The 26,315-nt window shown below is 44.5% G+C and overlaps 1 protein-coding gene across 5 annotated transcripts in view; it reads right to left on the minus strand.

Moving 5' to 3' along the window:
* DENND2A (DENN domain containing 2A) overlaps positions 1-26,315 on the minus strand; it is a 101,826-nt gene that overhangs the window by 28,792 nt on the left and 46,719 nt on the right. For 2 of the 5 annotated variants that reach the window (XM_081243564.1, XM_081243562.1), the window contains 6 exons: positions 24,601-24,722; positions 13,307-13,507; positions 6,987-7,080; positions 6,470-6,520; positions 4,835-5,022; positions 5-114 (listed from right to left, as the gene is read on the minus strand). In XM_081243564.1, coding sequence (XP_081099690.1) covers positions 5-114; positions 4,835-5,022; positions 6,470-6,520; positions 6,987-7,080; positions 13,307-13,507; positions 24,601-24,722 — 766 coding nt within the window. The remainder of the gene's footprint in view (positions 1-4; positions 115-4,834; positions 5,023-6,469; positions 6,521-6,986; positions 7,081-13,306; positions 13,508-24,600; positions 24,723-26,315) is intronic. The other 3 variants (XM_081243561.1, XM_081243560.1, XM_081243563.1) reach the window with 2 other exon arrangements.

A 26,315-nucleotide genomic window follows, 5' to 3' on the forward strand; every position in this document is an offset into this window, starting at 1 on the left:
ATACCTGGTAAACTGCTGGACAGGAGTCCAGTCCTTGGCGTCAGGGAAACAGAATTGGGGGATAGCCTTCAGCTGGTCCTCAGCTTCTCTCATGAACTTGAAAGACCTTTCCAACTGCAAGGAGAAGAGCGAGAGAAGATTGGAGAATAGACCCCAGCACTGGAGAGGGAGGCAGGTGCTTGGCAAGAGCCCATCTCCCGCCTTCCTGAAGTCATGACTGCCACCTTAATCTCCACTTTGAGGAGGGTCTGCAGCTCAGTCTGCTTGGGGCTTTTTGTCCCCAGGGCAGTTTCAACTATAATCTTATGGGGGAAGTGAGGAGGAAGAAGAGTGTGCTTTAGAGAACTGTTCTCTATGCAGAACATTCTGGAATGTAAGTATTCTAATCAAGAAGGAAACGTTGTCATAGCAACCCCTTCCAAATCGGAGACTCATGAATCTGCAAGGCAGAGCCTCAAATCCAGTCTCTGACCTCTGGGCCCAGGCAAATGCGCCCCTCCTTGATCTAGGCAAAGATAACACTTTTTAGTGACTACATCCAGCTACATTAGATGATATGGTGAAATTTAACTCATTTCAGGAAGTCTTTTTTTTTTTTTTTTTTTTTTTGCAGTGCGCGGGCCTCTCACTGTTGTGGCCTCTCCCGTTGCGGAGCACAGGCTCCGGACGCGCAGGCTCAGCAGCCACGGCTCACGGGCCCAGCCGCTTCACGGCATGTGGGATCTTCCCGGACCGGGGCACGAACCCATGTCCCCTGCATCGGCAGGCAGACTCTCAACCACTGCGCCACCAGGGAAGCCCTCAGGAAGTCTTTGAATGTCAGAACTAAAGGAAAACTAGATATCATCCAGCCTGACCTTCTTATTTTAGAGATAAGAAAATAAGCCCCAGGAAGTTAAGTGATTTGTCCATGATCACACAGCTGGTATGGAATCTAGTAAAGAATCAAAATGATCTTAATCTCTAGCCTGTCTGTCTTTCTCTCTCTCTCTGATTTATCTGACATATCACAGACTGGATGAATATCATCTCATTTCAAAATGGAATCAATCAATGAAGTCTGATTTAGAGATGATATTTAAAGTCATGAGTCTGCTTGTTCTGTGTCTGAACAGGTTATCTGTGCTAAAAAAAAGCATCTCATTCTGGGGAATCTGTTGGACAGCAATGCACATACAGTTAACTATACTGTACTGTACACTGGGAGATGTTGGGATGGAGAATTTTATGTTGGGTGTGTTTTTTTGTCTCAATTGAAAAACAAAGGCACTCTAGGTATAAGTTTGGGATACAAAAAGGAATAGTTTATAATTAGCACAGTTAGCTTATAAATTGGTACTTCTAACGTGTTGGGAAGAATTGTTGGCTTTTGTTGTGTTGTTGATGATAGGTTTACACTTGTTAAATTTCCTTTATAAACAGTTAAAGAAAAATAAATTATGCTAAAATTATCGTCAGTCATTTGAAATATCAGGTATTTGAAGTGAGTGGAGTATGAATTTCTAAAGTTACGAAATTGTAATGTCTAACCTAAATTCTTACTATAATATTTTCCATAGTTTCTTATTTTGTTTCTCATAGTTTGCCATTGGCCTCCACCTTAAACCAGGCTGGCAGAGAGTTTCTGACATCTGCAGGCCAACAGTACCTTTGACTCCTTCACAGAGGATCTACAAGCCTTCCCAAGACCATGAAATGTCAGAGAAAAGAGGTCTCTGAAGGGAGCATCCAAAGGAATAGAGCACCGGGCTGATGGCTTTCAATCTGAAAACCCACTTCTAGTATGATTCCCCTTAGGCTAGATCAAATTTAACTAAAGCTGCTACTACTATTAATGGTTGAGACAACTATCAATGAGTGAAACGCAGTCACCATATGTGGACTGAAAGCCAGTCATTAATTGTCCTTTAGTTTTTCTTCTTCAGAATAAATAGTCACTCTTTCTTTTCTGTATAATTGTTCTCTCTTCTATCCATGACTCAGAGGATTCCAGATGGTCCTGGAACAGTCTTTGAGTTGATAATTCACTAGCTCAGACTGTTGCCAAAGCAATAATTTTTGATTACCCTTGGACAGTCTTGCAGAGAAGCAAATACCAGCTGGGTGTAGTTGTTGGAAGGGGTCATTAATCATCACAGAGCGAAGGACCCCAAACTATAAATAATACAAAAGGAAGGAACAATGACATTTCTCCACAGTGGAAACGGCATTAGAGAACTGAAGCGTAGGCCTCGTAGGGAAATGAGTTCTAGCGCTTTTCAACGTGGCCCAGTCATCATTTGGATGAACCCACCCTCAGACCACATGCACGATACCCATAAATATGTGTATATACACATGTGCTTACACACACTGTCATCAGTGTATGAGTTATCAACCCGTATGTGCACATACATGCTCTTACACGCACAGGAGCACATTTATAGGAAGTGGCACACAGAGATCTCTCTTACAAATACAACCAATCACAGATGGCTGGAAAACAGCTTGGCCTCCATGAGTTGTCATAAAGATAACTGCAAGATATCAAGCATTTTAATGGAATACGGCAGGCAGGATCTCTAGTGTGCAAATATGGAGTGTAAACCTTGATGAAAGTGGCTATAGGGGTGGAGGATAAAACTCATGAAAAAGAGTTAAAAATGAGTAGGCTGAAGGAGAAAAGGGGCCTTCTGACAGAGGGAGCAAGTGAAGGAAAGGAGATATAAAGCAGCCCGGCATGCAAAAATGCATATGAAGAATGATCGGCGTAACATTAAAAATATACATCTAAAGGAAGACTGGCAGCAAGATACATTTCCAACAGAAAGAGAGTGGTTAAATAGACTAGGGTAGGGGCTTCCCTGGTGGCACAGTGGTTAAGAATCCGCCTGCCAATGCAGGGAACATGGGTTCGAGCCCTGGTCTGGGAAGATCCCACATGCCGCGGAGCAACTAAGCCCATGAGCCACAACTACTGAGACTGAGCTCTAGAGCCCGTGAGCCACAACTACTGAGCCCGCATGCCACAACTACTGAAGCCCGTGCGCCTAGAGCCTGTGCTCCGCAACAAGAGAAGCCACTGCAATGAGAAGCCCGCGCACCGCAATGAAGAGTAGCCCCCGCTTGCCGCAACTAGAGAAAGCCCGTGCACAGCAACGAAGACCCAATGCAACCAAAAATAAATAAATAAATAAATTTACTAAAAAAATAATAGATTAGCGTACACCCACAGAACGCAGCATTATGTAATTTCAAAAATGATGTTTTAGAATTTGTATTAAATATGTTTATAAACAATGACAGGTTTATAAAACATGGCACGGAAATTACACAATGTATGATCTCAGTTTTGTAAGAAAATTATACTATGAGAAAAGACTGGAAGAAAACACAATAAAATGCTAACAGTGATGATCTCTGTGGGATTAGAGATGACTTTTTTCTTTATACATTTCTGGATTAGTCCCCCTTTCAACAGTGACTATGTAACTTTCCACTCAAAAAAAGTTTTAATGTGATGTCTAGGAGTCTGGAGATTCCATGTTGGAAACTCAAGCATTCGTTAGTTAGGTTGATTCATTAATTCATTCACAAATTAACGCTTTTACTCCTGGAACACTGGTTAAGTATTGCTATATGTATAACATTGTGCTACGCCCCAAAGGAAGTAAATAAAATAATAGGACAGTCCTTCATCCGTTGGTGCAAGTGTGGTTCTCAACTAAATACGGGCACACCCATAGCACTGGGGTTTTCACAGCATCATCCCTGGAGCTGAGATAGAGGAAGTGGAATAAGTGCCGGTGTGGAGGGCCGGTGCCTGTGGTTTATTTCAGTTATACATATTTCCATCGTAAACTCCAAGCAGAGGACTTGATTGCTGTGCTGGAACCCAGTGCGCAGGACAGAAGGAAGGCTGGCCCGAGAAAGGAGGAGAGGGACAGCTGGAACCTAGGTCTTGGTAGATGCTGGGATTAATGCTTGGGTGGTGGCAGCAAAGGGAGGCCCTGATGGGACTAGGACATGAGTGCCCTCCCCTGTTCCTGTCCCTGAGCACCTGCACTGTATGAACTGTACAGAGACTGTCACATTGTACCTCGTGAGTCTTTGTAGGCTTATCTCATGCCCTCCTATCAGAGTGTAAGCTCCTTGAGGACAGGAAACACATTTTGCTCATCTTTGTAATGCCCTGGGGCCAAGCAGAAAACAGCTTAAAAGTAAAAGGGTCTCAGTAAATTCTGGCTGAACTGAATTAGAACATGGTGGAAGCTCTTTATTACAGATGTCAAAGGCTAAGAATAATTTATATATTCTAGGCCATGTCATTTTCGGCTTTATTGAGCGCCGTTTCATTTTAGGAGCCATGATTTAATATATGGTAAAGCCACATCCACACAGCCATGACCCATGTGAGAACAGAACAGGATTCTCGTGCATACACACATACAGAGGCACACAGGGCACATAGGGGTGTGTAGCATGGACACAAACATGACATTCCTTAGGAAGAGTTGTGCGGCTGATGGAAAGAAGCTTCTAGGACAGGTTGGGAAGAGACATGGCTGGATAAGGAGATGGGGAGGATGAAGAGGACAGTACAGTCAGCACAGTGACCACAGGAAGGGGGTAAGTATTTCGGTCCCTGCTTTGAGTCTTGACTCTCACACCTCCTCGGACTTCGCAAATTCTCCAGCAGCAGTTTTTTTCATCTGATATACCTTAATTAGGATCCATTTTTGAAATTCTAAGCACTTTGGGCTCCTGTACCTCCCTGAAACCGTGAGTCCCAATAAGATTTTGTCAAGAATGCTGCAGTCCCTGGCAGGCTGCAGACGCCTGGCCCACCCTGTACCTTCAGAGGGAACTGCTGGGTGAGTTCGGGCACATAGGCAGCCCCAGCCTGCTTCTTGTGCAAAGACACGACCACAAAGTACTCGAAGAGCTGCCTCTCCTGGTACTCGATGAGTTCCCGGTCCAGTGATGGGTATCTTGGAGCCTGCTTCAGGCGTGACTTCACATTGACCAGGCGCTGGCTGTGGGCTAGAGAGGGAGGAGAGGGGAGAGGAGAGAGGAGAGAGGAGAGAGGAGAGAGGAGAGAGGAGAGAGGAGAGAGGAGAGAGGAGAGAGGAGAGAGGAGAGAGGAGAGAGAGAGAGAGAGAGAGAGAGAGAGAGAGAGAGAGAGAGAGAAAGGGAGGGAGGGAGGGAGAGAGGAGAGAGGAGAGAGGGGAGAGAGAGAGAGAGAGAGAGAGAGAGGGAGGGAGAGAGGGAGGGAGGGAGGGAGAAAGGGAGGGAAGGAGGGAGAGAGAGAGAGGGAGAGAGGGAGGGAGAGAGAGGGAGGGAGAGAGAGAGGGAGAGAGGGAGGGAGAGAGAGGGAGGGAGGGAGAGAGGGAGGGAGGGAAAGAGAGAGAGAAAGAGGGAGGGAGGGAGAGAAGGCCTCAAAATGACTCACTCCCAATGTGGAATTGCACAGAGCTGCAACCCGTTGTGTAATTCCTAACTCAAAGAACTTTTTATAATCCTAAAAGAGTGTTCCCACATTTAACAAATTACTATAAAGCTCTTTATTTGGGATTCTTGCCAGAGTCCTAGTTGGAGCAACACCCGCCAGGCCACCAGGCTAATCGGGGTGCAGGAGCCTGGAATGTGGGATCTGCTGTCTGGACTTGGGGCAGCGGCTTGAGTGACCCTTGGGTTCCTCTGTCACATGGGGTGGGGACTCCTCCCTTCACTCACTTCCTTCATCTTTCAGTTTGGGGGATGTGACAAAATCCAGACCCTAGAGCTTTTGGAGCTGGGAGCTTTGAAAACATTCCGTGTGGCTCAGCTGGCAGAGACCTGACTAACTCAGGAACCCCATCTGCCTTCTCTCCTGCCACCATTCTGTGCAATGGAAGTGACTGGCTTCATTCCAGAGGTGGTGAGCGCTGGAGGCAAATGAAGCAGGGCCACTGAGCAGACGGGTCCCCATCACCTCACTGAGCAGCCCTGGACTATGGCTTTCTTCGGCTTCCCCTTAGGGTCTGAAAAGTTGTGGAAAACTCACTAAAGCCTAGACTGAGATCACCAAATTTAGATCTACAGGGACCAATAATTTCAGCGGCTTCATTTGACAGATGAGGAGCTAGAGGCCCTGGATCTCAAGTGATTTCCTCCAGATCACAGAGCCAGGAGTAGGGCAAGAGCCCCAGGTCTCTGGAGCCCCAGGCCAGCACACTGTACCTTGCACAGGTGTGAAAAACACCTATGACATAACGGAAAGGCACAGGAAAGGGGTGTCACTGCAGTGGTAGCCACCCTGGATCTCTAGAACTGAGCTGTAGGCTCAGGGACCAAACAGGCCCACTCTGGCCAGGCTCAGACTTTCACGACTTGCCCAACAAGCTTGTGCAAGGCCACTGTGTCCCGTCCCTCACACTGAAAAGGAAGGGCTACCTTCGCAGCTTCCCAGTCACCTGCACGCGCCCTGCACAGCAACTGCTCTTCTCACCTTTCAGCTTCTCCTCGGTGTCACTGTCAGACTCACTGTTCTCATCTGTCACTAGACAAAAAAACACAACAACAAAAGGAAGAAAGTTGCAAGTGTGGGTTTTTCTAATGCAGGAAACTTTTTATATGTGGTAGCACAAATCCAAGACTTCTAGTTCAGAGGGGCTGTTTTCTTTTTGTCTATTTAAATGTAATGAACAAACTATGTCTTTGTCCAACTACATGTGTTTCCAAATTAATTTGGCTTCAGTTCAGATGGTACTTATATAAATACAGCAAAAGATACTGGCCCCTTTAATGTATATTAAGCAAAGAAGGTTGCTCCCATGGTGAGGTCAGAGCATGCAGCCCTAGGCTGACCTGATGGATACACAGGGAGACAGGATGGTGGGGGATATTTCCAAAGCCCCCAACTTGTTCTCCTCCTTGCTGAGTCAACCCCAAACAACAGGAAGCCACTTCTAGGAAGATTCTGTTTTCAGATTCTTGGGGGAGAAGGGATGGTGGCGGGGCCCTACCTTTTCCTGAGTTGCTCTCCGTGGACTGGGACAGCCTCTTCACCCGTTTCTTTCCTCTCCGGGCCTCATAAATGGCATTGATTCGCAACACCAGCTGCCAGACACGGGGAGAAGAAAAGCCAGTGTGAGCAGTCTCCTCCCCGTGGCAGCTGGGATTCCTTCGCTGCCCATTCTCTTTTAGGAGGGTGGCGGGCCAGGGAAAGGGGGTGGGGGGAGACATTTCCCACTGGCCCGCCGGCGTCTTTCAGTCATTCCTCTGGGCCAGATAGAAGCACGACTGTCAAGAACACTAAAGGACGCTGCCAGCCTCACTGATGTATGGGCGGGTGTCGTCTGAATATGCTAACGCAGCCAGCTGAGACACAGAGGGAGAGGATTTCATTGGCTAAATGGTGTGACGGCTGCTCCCCCCCATAGTGCAATGTCACTGTGGTTTGGGAAGGAGCTTTTGCCCCCAAAGCAAAACAAGGAAAGAAAGAGACAGAAAAAAAATGTTCCCAGGCAGGGCCCCTTTCATGGGCACCATGCCAAAGAGTGTCTGAGCAGCAGGAAGGGACCAGGGACTGCGGTGGCTCTTGAGCCCGAGCTCAGAACTGCAGGGAGGAGTGCCGTGTACCGGGCACACCGTCCTTCCTGCAGAGACACACTGGCCGCAGACTTGCTGAGGCCTTTCATGACCTCTCTGGCGCTCAGGAGCCGAGCTGCTCAGCAGACACCTTAGTAAGCAGCACACCCTCCAGAATGACGATAGCAGAACCGTCTGGTGATTGAGGCCCTGGGTCACTTCCCCTCAGGCTTTGCGGCATCACCTGCAACTTTCAAGAGAAGCTTCCTGGACACCCGCTGGTGGCACATTGGTTTAAGAATCCGCCTGCCAATGCAGGGGACAAGGGTTTGAGCCCTGGTCTGGGAAGATCCCACATGCCGTGGAGCAACTAAGCCTGTACGCCACAACTCCTGAACCTGTGCTCTAGGGCCCGTGAGCCACAACTACTGAAGCCCGCGCACCTAGAGCCTGTGCTCCGCAATAAGAGAAGCCACCGCAATGAGAAGCCCGCGCACCGCAATGAAGAGTAGTCCCCGCTCAATGCAACTAGAGAAAGCCCGCGTGCAGCAACGAAGACCCAAGGCAGCCAAAAATAAATTAAAAAAAAAAAAAAAAGTAGAAGCTTCCTGGGTTCCACCTGGTTGGGAGAAAGGGAAGTCTACCCATGCATAATCGACACAAACCAACTAGTGACTTTAAAGGGGAGCTGTCTGGAAAAGTTTACAATTCTTTCATACATTGGGAAGAACAGGGGGGATGTGCTATGGTAAACTGGGGAACGGGTACCCGTCAGGGACAGTTGCCAACACCCACCTCTGCCCTCTACTCCTCGGATCCCCTCCCTAACGTAGCTCACCAGCTCCTCTCTACAAGCACTGGCCCACCAGAGAGGAGGGTGGCTTATTCCCGAGGCCTCCTTGTGGCCGACCTGGGTTCCGTGCCCCCAGCTCTGCGGACTCTCACTGACACTGCCCTGCCGTGGCCTCGGCCGTCTGTGCCCTCTGGCTCCTGATGGGCGGCCCAGCCCTGGCCTCACCAGCTCTCTGTGTGAACTCCTCTTCCCTAACCATGAACCTGGCCCAACTGAGGCCTCTGCCTTCACCCCCAAATCCCTGCCATGTGGCAGCTCTTTATATTTGCTCTCACGACCCAGCCATCTCCTTGAGAGCTCACACCCCCGAATTGGCCTTCTTTTCTTTTCCCACATGTTCTAACTAGTGGGATGTAACACTAACCCCATTTCCCACGGAAGAAGACACCGTATCAACAGTGTTATTCACAATGACCAAGAAGTGAAAACAAGCCAAATGTCAACTGATGGATGAATGGATAAACACAATGTAGCATGTACATACAATGGAATATTATTCAGCCTTAAAAAGGAAGGAGATTCTGACACATGCTCCAACGTGAGTGAACCTTGAGGATTTCATGCTAAGTGAAATAAGTCACAAAAGGACAAATATTATATGACACCACTTATACGAGGTACCTAGAGTAGTCGAATTCATAGAGACAGAAAGTAGCACGGTGGTTGCCAGGGGCTGGGGGGAGGGAGGAATGGGGAGTAAGTTTAATAGGTGCAGCGTTTCAGTTTGGGGAGATGAGAAAGTTCTGGAGACGGATGGTGGTGACGGCTGCAGAGCAATGTGAATGTACTTAATGCCGCCGAGCTATACATTTAAAAATGGTTAAAACGGGGCTTCCCTGGTGGCGCAGTGGTTGAGAGTCTGCCTGCCGGTGCAGGGGACACGGGTTCGTGCCCCGGTCCGGGAAGATCCCACATGCCGCGGAGCGGCTGGGCCCGTGAGCCATGGCCGCTGAGCCTGCGCGTCCGGAGCCTGTGCTCCGCAACGGGAGAGGCCACAACAGTGAGAGGCCCGCGTACCGCAAAAAAAAAAAAAAAGGTTAAAACGGTTAAGTTTTATGTTATGTATATTTTATCACGAATTTAAAAATACAGGTAAATAAACAAATGAGTTGCTAGGTCAAATTGTTTTCGGAGAGAAGGAAATTTTTAAACCTATTCAAAATCTCCCACCCAAATATCCAAAACTTAACTAGAAAGAAGACCTTTACAATATGGTTAACATCCTTCCATTTGTTTAAATAAGATGAACACTAGACTGTAAGCTCCATGCAGGCAGGAATTTCTGTCACTTTTATTCACTGCTGTCATAGTACCTGTATGGGATGGAGCAGGGCCTGGCACACAGTAGGCACTCAATAAATAGTTGTTGATTATTAATTTGTTGGACGAATACTGAGCATCTCCTATGTGCAAGGGATTTTGCTAGGAGCTGTGAGGGATAAAAGGATATATGGGACATGGCACCCATTCTCAGGGAGTTTACAAGCTAATAGGAAGGACGAAGGTGCATTCATAAGACAATATATAAGACAATTATAAGACAATTATAAGACAACTATAAGACAATTCACGAGTGCTACGTAAGTAGTATAAATAATATAACAGAGAAGGTTTTTCTCATTTTAAATCAGGTCATGGAGTAAATGGAAGCCATATATATACTTCAGTTAGTAAATCTTTGTTCCTTTTTATTTAAAAAAATTTTCCCCAGGGAGAAAAACTTAAACAGGCTTTCAAATAACTGAACTTTTTAACAGGAGATAAGTTTCGTTGTTTTAAGAGTGTTCTGAAAAAAAAACAAAAACAAATAAAAGTGTTCTGTACTAGAAGTATTGGCCTTTTTAGAAACTTTTTTAAAGTTGAAAACAAACATTTTTAACTATAAGCTCATTTGGAAGACAGTCTGTTTCAGAAAGAGTCATCTGGGACCTAATTCTGCCTATGACGGCTGCCTAAGAAACAAAGGATTCCACATAAACCTGCTACAGTGCTGAGGGGGAGCTCGCTTCTCATTATAAAGGACGGCACAATGTTTCATGAAACCTGGGGACATCCCACCACTGTGTAATTAACTGCTCCGTTTCAGCTGCCACGTTAATGAAGGTACAGGGTTGCTAGGAGAATACAGGGAAGGATGGTCTCTTTCTCTCTCCCCTCCTCCACTGGGACCTCCATTCCTCTTAGGGCTGTGGCGGGAGAAATCAAGGGAAGCATCCATACTTCCAGAAGGGACTCATGTTACACGTTACAGCAGAGGCAGCTGAAGGAACACCAACCAACCCATTAACTGATGAGTTGTGAGTAGACCATTAAGTCCTTCTTGCTAGATAAAAATGCAAAAGCAAGGGTTTTGGATAGCAAACGCTTTAAGGTTCCAAAACCTGTAAGTCATGAATGTGCCTGAAAAAGAAACTTTGACGTCAAGTAAAGGATTCAAAGCATTTGGAAAGGACAAGCCTAGGTTAAGATTAAGTAGCAAGTGATAGAACTGAGGATTCACGAGACTTCTAATAGACTGTAATGAGTCATTTTTAAAGAAATATTTATTTATTTATGTGGTTGCGCCGGGTCTTAGTTGCAGCAGGTGGGTTCCTTGGTTGTGTCATGCAAACTCTTAGTTGCGGCATGCATGTGTGATCTTGTTCCCCGACCAGGGACCCAACCCTGGGCCCCCTGCCTTGGGAGCACGGAGTCTCATCCACTGCGCCACCAGCGAGATCCCTGTAATTAGTCATTTGTTTTCTTTTTAAACATTCCTTTGAAGAATTGTGTACTTCACCTTTATGACTAAAATTTTAATAAGATTTTGTTGTTGTTGTGAAAGTGACAGGTAAAACATGCTGATTTTTCTCCAGATTTGATTACACTTGCCAAACCCTACTTGAGTAAGTGCCTGGGCACTATGTAAGTGGGGCAACTCACTTCAATTTCAGGCAATAAACTAAGAGGGAACAAAGTGCTGCTTGCAAGTTAAACTCATATGAAGTGGCAGAAATAGTACTACCTTTCTCTCCACCTCTCTATTTTATTTATTTATTTATTTATTTATTTGTGGTACGCAGGCCTCTCACTGTTGTGGCCTCTCCCATTGTGGAGCACAGGCTCCGGACGCGCAGGCTCAGCGGCCATGGCTCACGGGCCCAGCTGCTCCACGGCATGTGGATCTTCCTGGACCGGAGCACGAACCCGTGTCCCCTGCATCAGCAGGCGGACTCTCAACCACGGCGCCACCAGGGAAGCCCCCTCCACCTCTCTATATTTATATAAAATATGCACACATATTCTCTTCCCCTCAATCTCAAAAAATCTTTTTTAAATATTAAAATAGTATAAAGGGGGAAGTGATGGGTAAAAGTGCAGGGGTAAGATAGAGGTTCAATGCTTATTAAGAGATCCATAGTCAAACTTAGAGTTGTATCAAAGCTCTTTAACCTCAGCTGATTCATCTGACTGCTCCTGTTTAATTCGCTAAAATAACGGTGAGGCTGTATAGATGTTAATAGCCACTTGTAATTATGTCACTATTGCAGGTTTTTGACATTACAGGTATGTGTGAGTCATGCCAGGACAAGAAGAGGAGAGTTAAGACAGTGACTGAAAGACAGCCAAAGGGAGACAGAAAGCGGTTTCACCAGGGGCGAAGGAGACTGGGATCCATGTACTGGTGGGAGCTCATTCAGCCAGCGTCCAACGATCAATATGCAGCTGGCACTGTGCCCTGGGTGGCGCGAGGCAGAGCCAGGAGGGCAGGAAGGGGAGCGAGGCCCGACTCCTGCCCTCCATCAACCACACAAAGCAGGACATCTTCTCCCCTGCTCCACCTGCAACCCCACTGCTGGGCTGCAGGTGACAGGTCTTCTCCTGCCCACCTGAGCCTAACTGCCCTTACCCTTCAGAATGCACTTTTTTTTTTGGCTGCGCTGTGCAGCTTGGGGAATCTTAGTTCCTCGAGCAGGGATCGAACCCGTGCCCCCTGCAGTGGAAGCGCGGAGTCTTAGCTACTGGACCACCAGGGAAGCCCCCAGAATGCCCTCTTGATTGTCCAGGTGACTTAATTTCACTTGAATAAGAATGTGGGGGGGCAGGGGTGATATTGTGGCTCAAAACACTGATTAACCAAACTGGGTCAGGAGGGACTGGCTTGTGAAAATGTCCCTGGATTTTCAGGTCAACAGGTCACTTTGAGAAATCCGATGACACCTACAGACAACCCACCCCCTCTTCCTTTTATCCCCCCAAACTCATCCATACAGTTTTACATGATTTTGTGGGTTTCATGATCCCCTAAAGGCCATCCATGGACTCTGAGATGAAGAATTCCTGCTCTAAAAGTTCCTGTGGGAAGGTGGTACCAAAGTGGCCAATGAAGAATGACAGGCACTGCAGGGGTTGGACTGAGCAAAGGAAATATAACAGCAACAGCGGCCACATGAGATGCACATCCAAGCCCTTGGGCACGTTTTGCCTTTGGGGCTGAAAAGAGCCAGAAAAGATGTATTTTTGATAAGCGCTCCCTTGGAGCGCAGGCTCTATGTGGTGCCACCTCTGCAGTGGGAGGTGATGGAGTCTGAGTCAGGGCATGAGGGATGGAGCTCTGCTTTTTGAGGCCATGAAGGAGGGAGATGTGGCCCTTTGAGGCTGGGTACTGGAAGCACAGTTTGGGATCCTAAGAGTGATCAAGGCAGGGAGAGGGATGGCTAAGAGGAAGGCTACAGGACCACCACAATGATTCTGACAAAGGGCCAGATATCTCAGCCTGCTGGCTTCACCGTGTCTACCCGGCCTGTGGTGAAGCAGGTAGAAGGGCCCAGTGATTTGATCTCTGCCCAGACTCCTCTGCACCCTTCCTATGCAGGGAAGGGGGAGTGCACATCTGAACACCAAGCTTGTTGCAAGCCTTACCTTGGGTATCTTTCTCTTCTTCCTGCCGTTCTGTGGGTCCCCAAGGTTAAAGAAAGTGTCATCAGGGCTGCTGGGGGTGGAGGGAGGGCTGATTTTAGAAGGGGACCCAGTGCCATCCCGACTCAGCTTCCTAGTGTCCAGCAGTTTGAAGTTCCTCCTTTCTGAATTTTGCCGGAAGAAAGCAGGTTTGGACAAGGACTGCTGGGAGGGGAGAGGAAAAAAGAAGAGTAAATAAATACAAAGGGACTAAATGAGAGGTAACTGGTGGTGGCAGTGATGGAGACCAAGAAGATCAAGAAGGGAAGCTGGTCTATGTTCCCAAGGGTATGTTGAGTCTGCCTATGCTATTATTAAGTGCTCAATAAACACTTATCATTCAATTATGGAAAATGAGCATGATAAAGGATGCAAGTCTAATCCAGTCTCTTTTTAGACAAGTGGGAACTCACCTGGCTCAATCCCTTACTTTACAAATGAGGCTTTCTGATACAATGTACCGGGAGTTACAAGACCTAAGCATAGCTTTGTCCCTGCCACTGGTAAGCTGAGTGCCTTCTATACAAGGAATTTCACTTCTCTGGGCCTCAGTGTCTTATTTCTAAAAATGAGCTGCTTTAAGGTCAAAAGGCAAACAAAAAACCAATTGAAAAGATTTGCGACTTATAGAACTCATTTTTCTAATACATGCTACATATTAATGAGAAGACTAACAACTCAGAAGAAAAACAGGCAAAAGATGAGAATCAAAAGTTTACAGGAAAGGAAATATAACAACTTTTATATATATAAAAGATTCTTAGCTTCACTCAATCAGAAAAAAAAATTAAAACTCCACTGAAGAAATTTAAAAAAATTTTTTATTGGAGTATAGTTGATTTATACCGTTGTGTTAGCTTCTGCTGTACAGCAAAGTGAATCAGTTATACATATACATATATCCACTCTTTTTTCGATTATTTTCCCGTATAGGTCTCATTATACAGTATTGAGTAGAGGCCCCTGTACTATACAGTAGGTCCTTATTAGTTATCTATGTTATATATACTAGTGTGTATACGTTAATCCCAATCTCCCAATTTATCCCTACCCCCCAACCCCCCCGGTAACCATAAGATTGTTTTCTACATCTGTGACTCTATTTCTGTTTTGTAAATAAGTTCATTTGTACCTTTTTTTTTAGATTCCACATATAAGCAATATTGTATGATATTTGTCTTTCTCTGTCTTACTTCACTCAGTATGGCAATCTCTAGGTCCATCCATGTTGCTGCAAATGGCATTATTTCCTTCTTCTTTATGGCTAAGTAAAATTCCATTGAATATATGTACCACATCTTTTTTTTTTAATTAATTAATTAATTTTTGGCTGCATTGGGTCTTAGCTGCAGTGCGTGGTCTTCTCATTGTGGTGGCTTCTCTTGTTGAGGAGCATGGGCTCTAGGCACGCAGGCTTTAGTAGTTGTGGCACACAGGCTCAGTAGTTGTGGCGCACGGGCTTAGTTGCTCCACGGCATGTGGGATCTTCCTGGACCAGGGCTCGAACCCGTGTCCCTGCATTGGCAGGCGGATTCTTAACCACTGAGGCACCAGGGAAGTCCCCCACATCTTCTTTATCCATTTGTCTGTCGATGGGCATTTAGATTGCTTCCATGTTCTGGCTATTATAAAGAGTGCTGCAGTGAACATTGGGGTGCGTGTATCTTTTTAAATTATGGTTTTCTCCGGGTATATTCCTGGGAGTAGGATAGCTGGATCATAAGACAGCTCTATTTTTAGTCTTTTAAGGAACATCTATACTGTTCTCCATAGTGGCTGTACCAATTTACATTCCCACAAACAGTGTAGGAGGGCTCCCTTTTCTCCATACCCTCTCCAGCATTTACTGTTTGTAGATTAAAAAATATTTATTTATTTATTTATTTATTTATGGCTGTATTGGGTCATCGTTGCTGTGCACGGGCTTTCTCTAGTTGTGGAGAGTGAGGGCTACTCTTCGTTGCGGTGCGCGGGCTTCGCATTACAGTGGCTTCTTTTGTTGTGGAGCACGGGCTCTAGGTGTGTGGGCTTCAGTAGTTGTGGCACGTGTGCTCAGTAGTTGTGGCTCACAGGCTCTAGGGCGCCGGCTCAGTAGTTGTGGTGCATGGGCTTAGTTGATCCGCGGCATGTGGGATCTTCCCCAACCAGGGATCGAACCCGTGTCCCTGGCATTGGCAGGCAGATTCCTAACCACTGCACCACCAGGGAAGTCCCTGTTTGTAGTTTTTTGATGATGGACATTCTGACTGATGTGAGGTGATACCTCATTGTAGTTTTGATTTGCATTTCTCTAATAATTAGTGATGTTGAGCATCTTTTCATGTGCTAAAGAAACATTTTTCACTCAAAGATTAGCAAAGATTAAAAAATTTGATAACTCACTGTATTGATGAAAGTGAGGGAATAAAATCACTTTCACACTTTCATACACTGTTGGTGGGACTGGAAATTGGTACACCTCTATGGAGGGCAATCTAGCAGTGTCAACAAAAGTACAAATACATATATGCTTTGACCCAGTAATTCCACCTGTAGGAATTTGTCCTACTGATATGCTCATACTTATGCAAAGTTATATTGTACAAGGAAAGTCATATTATGCAAAGTATACTGTACAGTGCCATGGTTTGTAAACACAAAATACTGGAAACAACCTACAGATTCATCAATGGAAGCTGGTCAAATTATGGTACATCCATAAAGTAGAATACAATGCAGGTATAAAAAAACTTAATGGACTGGTATGGAAGGTTCTCTCATTTATATATTGTTAAGCATAAAAGGTAAGGTGTAGAATAGCTGGTATAGTATGCTGGTGTGTGTGTGTTGGGGAGCTATTCTGCTGGTATAGGCATAGGACAGTTCTGAAAGGATACACAAAAAACTAACAGTGGTTGCTCTGGGGAGAGAAATAGATAGGGGTGAGATAAAGACTTTTCACTAATACTTTTCATACTAAAATTCTGAACGATATGAAGTAATAACTACTCAATAAAATAAGGAAAATTAATAAAGATTTTAAACAACTTTGACCACATGTTCTCTAAAGGTACTTCCAGATGCATGCTTTATGATACCATAATTATAGCTGCAATGTCTTTTTAAAAATTACCTAATGAATTAGATGAGATAAAGGTATCTAGCAGAGTACCTGATATACAATAGGCATTCAGTATAAGTTTTTCTTTCTTACGACATTGACATTTTTTCATACTTTAATGTTCTAACTGAACTTTTCTTTATTATATTGTTTATGTTCTTCTCCTATTTATTCTTTGGGATCCTAGTGTTTTTCTTATTATTTTGGATGAGCTCTCTATATAGAACAGATATGAACTATTTGTCAGTTTTGCTGCAAGTGTGTTTTTCCTGTGTGATTTTGTGATTTGTTTGTATTTTTTATTTTGGTTATGTGGAATTTTTCACATAGCATTTTTTTTTTTTTTTGGCCTCACTGCTTGCAGGATCTTAGTTCTCCCACCAGCGATCAAACGCAGGCCCACAGCACTGAAAGGTCGGAGTCCTAACCACTAGACTGCCAGAGAATTCCCCACATAGCATTTCTATGTATGAAAATCTGTTCATCTTTTCCTTTGTGATTAATTTACTCTCTTCTTTCTTTCCCTAGAAAAACAATACCTTCTTAAAGGTTTAATATATATTTAATTCAATTTTCTTTTGGATTTTCTTAGTTTATTTTGAATATATTTTATTCAGTAATCCATTTGTAATTTATTTTATGTTAGTCTAAACTGATTTTCTCCTTCAAGCTAACTTATCCCTATTCCATTTAATAAATGAGCCTTTCTTTCTCTATCAATTTATAAGACCACATTTATCATATCTTAAACTCTCATAGTCTTATTTTGTTCCTTTGGTTTCTCCATTCTTATTTAGTTCCAAACAGTATGTATCAATAACTCCAAAACCTTTTTAAAGATTTCCAGGAATAGACTCCCAGCCTTCCCAAGTGGCCTCCTCCTATGTCATCATGGGTCTATAGGGAGCAATCAATCGCGTAGCATCGCAAGCCCTGAGTAGAAGAGGCTGGCCTGACTTGCTCTCTATGGGCTTCTTAATAATTAAAGCAGCACAGAAGAAGGACTAATGAGAAGCTTTCTTCAAGACCAAACTCCATCTGCAATGAAATCCAAGGAAATGGCCCCAGTTCTTTCACTGCATTGGAATCTCATACCAAATTGTTGGCAAAAAGCAGGTTATCTGTTTTTATTAGAGATTTAGATTGTGATAGAGTTTGTTCAAAGAAGTTTTGACCTATGAAAAGGGCTGAGAACAAAGAAAACAGAAAGGAAGGAAAACAAGGCACATGACTTTCTAAAGGGTGTGAAGAGACCTGGTGGAGGCTGTGTAGGGGTTGCATCTTCCAGGGGTCATGCTGCTGGAGAGGGGGCCTGGTGTGTCCCAGAGCACCCAGAGGAAGCCACCAAATGTCCAGGGAGTTTTCATGAGGGGGTGGAATTTCATTAGCTTCTTCTTTTTTTTTAATATTTATTTATTTTATTTATTTTTTATTTTTGGCTGCGTTGGGTCTTCGCTGCTGCACACGGGCTTTCTCTAATTGTGGCGAGCGGGGGCTACTCTTCGTTGTGGTGCGCAGACTTCTCATTGCGGTGGATTCTCTTGTTGCGGAGCACGGGCTCTAGGCGCACAGGCTTCAGTAGTTGTGGCACGTGGGTTCAGTAGTTGTGGCACACAGCCTCTAGAGCACAGGCTCAGTAGTTGTGGCTCACGGGCTCAGTTGCTTCGCGGCATGTGGGATCTTCCTGGACCAGGGCTCAAACCCGTGTCCCCTGCATTGGCAGGCGGATTCTCGACCACTGCGCCACCAGGGAAGCCCTCATTAGCTTCTTAACTGATAAAAAGGCTTAGTGGGCCGTCGGAGAGAGTATTATCATGTATAACAAGTACAATCTGAGAACAGGAATAGAGGCGAGGAAGAGCAAAGAAAACTAAGAGAATCTTCGGGGTTTACAGCCAGTGCAGTGAAACAGATGGAAAGATGGTCAACAATGAAGACAGAATTGTCTGTAGAAGGCCTTTGAAAGTGAGGATATGAAGCCAGCAGGAATCAGCAAGCTTTTTCTAAAAGGCCAGACAGTAAATATATTACGCTTTGTGGCCTATACTGTCTCTGTCACAACTACTCAACGCTGCCACTGTAGTGCAAAAACAGCCATAGACAATATGTAAACAAATGAGCTTGGCTGTGTTCCAATAAAACTTTATTTACAAAATCAGGCAACCAACAGCAGTTTGCCAAACTTGAACTAGTATAAAAGGAAAGTCACTACAGGACCCTAGGAATGATTGTGTCAGACTATGGTCCAGAGAAGATGCCAGCTTTTGATCAGAGCACCTCAGACCAACAAGCCCTGATGATAACACACCCGTCCTATGGTGTCTCTATGGAGTCATCTCTATGGAGGAGCCTAGCTCTGCTGCAGCAGCCCCCAGAGTCTCCCTAACTTTAGAAACATTCGATTCGCAATGGACTCAACCAAAGATCTGTAGTGTCCAAAAGGGAAAAGCAGACAAGAACCCTCTGTTGAAACCTCTTATTTCAGGAGACAGTATGATGCGCCCTGGCCAGGGAGCATCCACCGGGAGGAGGGGGCGACAAGGAAGCTACGTGCCTTGTGCCTCGAAGAGGGAGCTGACCTGGACTCAGCCAGAGTTCATTCACCCTTCTTGTCTGTGAATGGTGGCTGATGGCTTAACTCCTTCCAGTCCTCGAATGTCCCTACCTACTGCCTCAGGAGACTGACTGCAGGAGACCGAAAGGGTCCTTGATATAAAATATCCCATCTCCTCTTTTACCTATCTCAACCTGACTCCTACTCTCTTCTACAGAGGCCTCCCCCAGGAAGTAGTCAGATGCCATTCGCACACACATACCCATTTGTTCACATATGCCCACAGGTACACATATTCACACGAATACATAGAAGCTCCCTTAACGATACATACATAGAGATACACAGGAAAGCATACACACACGTTCCAACACTTGGGACATTACACTAATGTAAAGTAATGGCATTACATTAAATGATGGCATACCATGCAGGCAATACAAATTGTTTTTAAAAAGAAAGTAATGACATGGGGAAACACTCATGATAAATGTAAAAGAGCAGCAAAAATGTATATACAATATCATCCCAAATCTTTTTTTTTTATGTACACACACACAAACACACACACACATACATGCACAGTGTGACATGGTCCGGAAGGAAGTAAACCAAAGTGTTAACAGTGGTTTTCTCTGGGTGCTGGGATTACATGCAATTTATAAAAATACTTTAAAAACACACACACACACACACACATAATAACAATCTATTACAGAAAAAAATATAGGTGAGTACAAAGAATAAATTAAAATTCCCAATTACAGATGAGTTTTTTTAAAATTACACTTCTTGGTATTTAAAAAGAATTTTATAATGAGAACGTTCTGTTTTTAGAAAATGAGGTTATTTTATAAAGAACACGTTATTGAGGGACTTCCCTGGGGGTGCAGTGGATAAGAGTCCATGCTCCCAATGCAGGGGGCCTGGGTTTGATCCCTGGTCAGGGAACTAGATCCCACATACATGCTGCAACTAAGAGTTCACATGCCGCAACTAAGGAGCTGGCGAGCTGCAACTAAGGAGCCCAGGAGCCACAACTAAGGAGCCCACGTGTTGCAACTAAGACCTGGTGCAACCAAATTTAAAAAAAAAAACACATATTGAAAAGCATAATTCTTTTTTTTTTAATTAAAAAAATTTTTTAAATTTATTTACTTATTTGGCCACTCTGGGTCTCAGTTGTAGTATGTGAGCTCTTAGTTGCAGTATGTGGGATCTAGTTCCCTGACCAGGGATCGAACCTGGACCCCCTGCATTCGGAGTGCAGAGTCTTAGCCACTGGACCACCAGGGAAGTCCTGGAAAAGCATAATTCTATCTATTTAGCAAACGCACATAAATAGTAGTTATGTTGCAGGCACTAATCTAAGTGGTTTACAAGAATTAATCTGATTAATCTTCATAAGACCCCCTAAGAGGAGTGTACAATTATCATTCCGTATTTTTACCAATGACATACAGATGTACAGAGATAAGATTATCTGCCCAAAGTCACAGAACTAGCAAGTGGTCTAGGTAAGTTTTGAATGGAGGCAGTCAGGCTACAGAACCTGCACACCTGACCAGATACGGTCTCTACGTAGCTGCAGCTAAGTAACAGATGATTTGTTGGTGGCAGATGGTGTCGGTGAGCTACCCAGGCAACCAGAGAATGCCATTAGTGACTTCTCCCACTTAGGTGTCAATACATAAGAAAGAGTATCTCATATTAGCCTAGATTTCCTTTATTACAAAAAATAGTTCCTACCATATTCACTGTGCTATTCTACGTGTGGGAATGGTGGATGACACATAGCAAGGAAAGAAAACGGCCCCTTCTCAGGAGCTTGCCCCTTCTCAGGAGCTTGCATTGTGTGTTTCTAAGTGTCAGCATCTGCCGCCAGCTGCACGTCTCTCCTTGTTGAGGACAATCTGTCCAGTTGACCCTTACTTCTCTACTGGGACTAGGCACAATCTAATTAAATAAAAATCCTCAAAGATGTTTTAGGACTTTTCTGTGGCTGGTAGAGGAGGTTGTCACGGAAAGACTGCTTCAGTAAGTTCTCAGTCCCAGATGCAGCCCAGATGTGGCAGATGCTCCATGAATATGGATGAGCTAAATGGAGGAGGTGGAGAAGTCTGCAGCTGTCCCCCAGAACGGGGACACAAACCAGACACCCAGATGTAGGAAGGCAGAGAACTGAGCATGACACAGAGTCTTGCTAAAGACTTGCAAAGGCTCAAAATGCCTGCAAGTATCTGTGGCAATCGGACATGTGCATTGGGCAACTGGATTCTCTTTCTGCAGGATAGCTGCCTCTGGACTTCAAGTTCTCACTGACATGATTACCTACTGTGTTTTACTGTTTTGGGGACAGGGGACCTAGGTTTTCTCTAGCCTGGCAGGAAGGGGAAGAAAAGGGCTGCTAAGCCTTTACTTTCTGGTACGAGGGAGGAGCACCAAGTTCTGCAGGCAGAGCTGCTTTGGGCAGATGTTTTCCATTGTTCCTAAGAGGCCATGCAGTTCACTCCCTGCATGAAGTGGGGTAGAACTGAGTAAGACACGAAGGGGGCAGACTGGGTATGACAGCCGCCTTCTTCTTCTTTTTTTAAATTTTTATTGGAGTATAGTTGATTTACACTGTTAAGTTTCTGCTGTACAGCAAAGTGAATCAGTTATACATATACACATATCCACTCTTTTTTAGATTCTTTTCCCATATAGGTCATTACAGAGTACTGAGTAGAATTCCTTGCGCTATATACAATAGGTCCTTATTAGTCATCTATTTTATATATACTAATGTGTATATGTCAATCCTAACCTCCCAATTTATGCCTACCCCCCCCACCATTCACCCTGGTAACCATAAAATTATTTTCTACATCTGTGACTCTATTTGTTTTGTAAATAAGTTCATTTGTTCCATTTTTTTAGATTCCACATAAAAGTGGTATCATATGATATTTGTCTTTCTCTGTCTGACTTATTTCCCTCAGTATGACAATCTCTAGGTGCATCCATGTCGCTGCAAATGGCATTATTTTGTTCTTTTTTATGGCTAATATTCCATTGTATATATGTACCACATCTTCCTTATCCATTCCTCTGTCGATGGACATTTAGGTTGCTCCCATGTCCTGGCTATTGTAAATAGAGCTGTCAAGCATAGTGGGGTGCATGCATCTTTTCAAATTATGGTTTTCTCCAGGTATATTCCCAGGAGTGGGGTTGCTGGATCATATGATAGCTCTATTTTTAGCTTTTTAAGAAACCACCGTACTGTTTTCCACAATGGTTGTAACAATTTACATTCCCACCAACAGAGTATAGGAGGGTTCCCTTTTCTCCATACTCTCTTCAGCATTTATTGTTTGTAGATATTTCTCCAAAGACCTACAGATGGCTAAGCGGCACATGAAAAGATGCTCAACATCACTAATTATAAGAGAAATGCAAATCAAAACTACAATGAGGTATCACCTCCCACCGGTCAGAATGGACACCATCGAAAAGTCTACAGACAGCCTTCTTCTTCTAAGCTAGACTTATCCACTGTGGGAAATGAAGGATTCCCTAAATGTTGAAGACATCCACATTCCAGTGAAAATACAAACAACACATTTCAAAGGCGAGTAGAAACTATTTGCTAATTATTGGTTGTCATGGATTATTCATGATGACACTCTTTTCCATAGGAGGAGAAAGCAGCAGTTAATTGGTTTTGGCAAGTATTGCAGCAATCGACTTGGGTGGGTAAGATCCAACCTTTGTGAAAGGTTTTACCTTCCACCCTCTTGAAGAAGATTCCCTTTGTGACTATCATGTCTCATGTGTATACCCCCTGCCCGCCAGCAAATCCTGACCTCGAGTGGAGCCCAGAGAGGAAGAAGGCTTCTTTTCTTAGGCTGGAAACAGATCCTTTCAATGGGATTTAAACGCACACTTGCAGCCTGGATTTGGTCTTTCTTTATTTAATTTCTTCAACAACTAAACCACTGTATAACAACTACTTATGGGAGACACAAAGAAACCAAATATACTTTCTGACCTTGAAGAATTTACAATCTAGTTGGGGAGATGTTTTTAAGATATTTTACATGACCTAAATCAGAATTCAAATCATCAAAGAGATATCATAAGACAGTATATACAGTTTGGTGTGAAATGAATGCTTGGCCCACTGAGTGTTACAGGCAAGCACAGGGGGAACAAGTCCCAGGGACTGGGATGACCTGGAACCTTCCTGAAGGAGGCATGATTGAACTGGGCCTTAAAGGATGGGAAGGGAGAGGTCCAGGCAAGAGCCAAGGGCAGAGGTAGAAATGACCTAGCACAGGGGTGGACAAATTATGGCCTATGGGCCACATCTGGCCCGCCACCTGTTTTTGTACAGGCCACGAACCAAGAATATTTCCACTTTTAAATGGCTAAAAATATATATATATATTTCATGACACATGAAAATTGTATAAAATCTAATTTCCGTGTCCATAAATAAAGTTTTACTGGAACACAGCTTCGCTTACTGGTCTGCATAGAGTCTGTGGCTGCTCTGCACTGCAATGGCAGCGCTGAGTAGCTACAACAGAGATCACATATCGTCGTGTATGACCAGATCTCTGGTTCTTCAGAGAAAAAGTTTGCTGATCCTGGGGCTACAATAGCAGAGGGGCAGTTAGTAGGCTTTGGCTGGAGACAAGATTTTGTACGTAGAAACTGCGGGAAATGGTAACCAGGGATCAATTATGAAGGAAGCTTAATGCTATGCTAAAGAATATGAATTCATACTAATCTGTCCTCTGTTCCTACAATTTTGTCCTTTCAAAAATATTACATAAACGGAACCATGTAGCATGTAACCCCAAGGGAGTGGCTTTTTTCATTTGCCATCATTCTCTGGAGATTTATCCAGGTTGTTGTATACATCAATAGCTTATTCCTTTTTATTGATGAATAGTATTCCATCCTATGAATCTACTATACTATACGTAACCATTCACCCACTGAAGGATATTGGGGTTGTTTCCAGTTGGGACCATTATAAATAAAACTACATGTGCGAAAAAAAAAAAAAAAAAAGAATATGAACTCAGTTCTGTAGGAAATGTGCTGAAGTTATCATGTATGTGAATATAGTAATATTATCTGTATGCACATAGTACAAAACTGCAAAAGGTTCAAAAAGGTATTCTGTGAAAATGTCAGTCTTCTTTCCTGACCTCCAGATACTCAGACACTCAGACAGCTCCACAGAGGTACCCACTTACTCATTCTTAGGGACCCTTACAGAGATATTCTTATACATTCACAAACATATATGAGTTTGTTTTATGTCAGGACATTCTTCTTTACAGCTGTATAACATGGATGTGCTATCTTATTTACTCAGCTGGGGAGAATTCTGACCTAGAAGCTAAACTGATACTTTAGAAAGCCTTGTTGAGCAGATGGGTTCCAAGAGAACTAGAGGCAGGAAGAGGACGCAGGCTGCCGGTGTGTAAATCCAGGAGCCTGGCAGTGAAGGTGGCCTGGCATTCCAGTGTAACCCAGAACTGCAGCCTGCTCAAGGCCATGGTGCTGGGGACCCCTCTCCCCCACTGCTCCTCTGGGGGCTCATACCTTGGTGGGTGTGTCAGGGATGGAAGAGGTGGGAGAACCTGGAAAGTTCAAGACACACTTCTTCCCGAGGCATCGACCATGTAACTCAACGTCCTCATAAGGGTTTTCCTTCATTGGTGGATCTGCAGTCAAAGGCAACGGATTAGAAACTGGGAACACTAAGGAAGTTCTCCCTATGAGATCTCGACCCAACACCTTATCAGGTCTCTCCTTGTGGGGACTTCTGTTGTCTTGCTATCCATTTAGCCTTCCTCTTGGTAACAGACCTTGGTTTTCACTGGGGTAACTCCCTGACTCCCCATTCTTAGAAATGTGAGATTAACTCCACTCCCAGTTTCAGGGTTTAAGCCAATCTGAGTATCCCGAATCCCTGCCTCAGTGACCAGCTCTGGGAAGGGCTCATATTCCAAGCCTAAGCCAATTGCTGCATGGCGTTCCTGGGCTCTGAAGGTGAACAAGGGACCTAAATCAGTCTCATCAGAGTGAACCTCAGGATGTTTGTTGGGACTTGCAGGACACAGGCTTTCCTTTCTCGCTGCAAGGCACAGATTCTGGGGAGCCAATGGCAGCCATCATGAGGATCGTGGGAAACCTGCTGCGAATGGAGCTAACATGAGAGATAAGAAATGAGGAAGAAAAAGCCAGTTCTGGTCACATGAGCCACCAAACTCCCTTTGTTGTTTCAGCTGGGTTTTCTGCTCCTTGTAGCTGAAAGCTTCTCTGTCAGGTACACACTGCTAAGAGAAGTCTAGATCTCATACCCACTTTGGATTTGGGAGGCCTACTGCTTTGGCAGGAACCCATCTCTGGCAGCTTGGACACAGCAATTCAAATAGCTCGGCTTAGTATACGCCCTTCCTTAAGTCTCATGTTTCCTCCTACCATGGAGTTTCTTCTGGCGTTGATGACTGCATGCGTGTAAGTACGTGTATATCTGCCTGCTCTGCCCCTTGCCCAGGGACACAGAAGGGTCTCTTCCTCAGCTCATTTCTTCCCCCACTGCCACCCTCAACATATGCAGACATGGTCTGAGTTTACACCTTACTGAAACTGTGATCCTCCCTGGAGATTATTTAACTCACCAAATCTAAATGCACAAAAGCTCTGTGAATCTGAGTCCCATTTTGGAATCAGAGAATTCTTTAGAGCAAAGCCAAAGTTACTTTTTAAATAGAAGACATTCATTTCAGTCTGAGTTATGATGCCGTTACTGCCACATTCCTACAGTTTTGGAAAGAGTACGGTGGTCTTTGGTTTTCTTTCATTCAGTAATCCCTACAATTCACTGAGAGCCCGTAATAAACCAGGTATTTTACATACCATTTTCTTCAGCCCTCAAACAACCCTGTAAGGTAGCTGTCATCCTCCTTAGTGCAGAGATGAGAGAATTGAAGTTCAGAGATGTTAAGTCACCAGCTCAATGTCACACAGCTAACAAGTAGCAAAGCCAAGATTCAGTCATGGATATTGAGGCTCCATCCAGGTCTCGTGTGTTTCCCGCTGTGTCACGCTGCCTCCTTGGCCGTTCATCGTCAGCCCTTCCTCCCCACTCCAGCCCATTTTTCTCTCACGTATTTCACCATGGGTCACTCTTCCACCCACCTACCTGATCTCTCATTCGAGTACATGTTTGCCTTTGAGTGTGACTCTGTGTGTGTGTGTGTGTGTGTGTATTTCAAGCAGCCAGCCCCATTTCCTCCCTCTTCCTTCTCATA

The sequence above is a fragment of the Mesoplodon bidens genome, assembly GCF_964165515.1.
Source record: "Mesoplodon bidens genome assembly, chromosome: 9".
Classification (NCBI taxonomy): Eukaryota; Metazoa; Chordata; class Mammalia; order Artiodactyla; family Ziphiidae; genus Mesoplodon; species Mesoplodon bidens.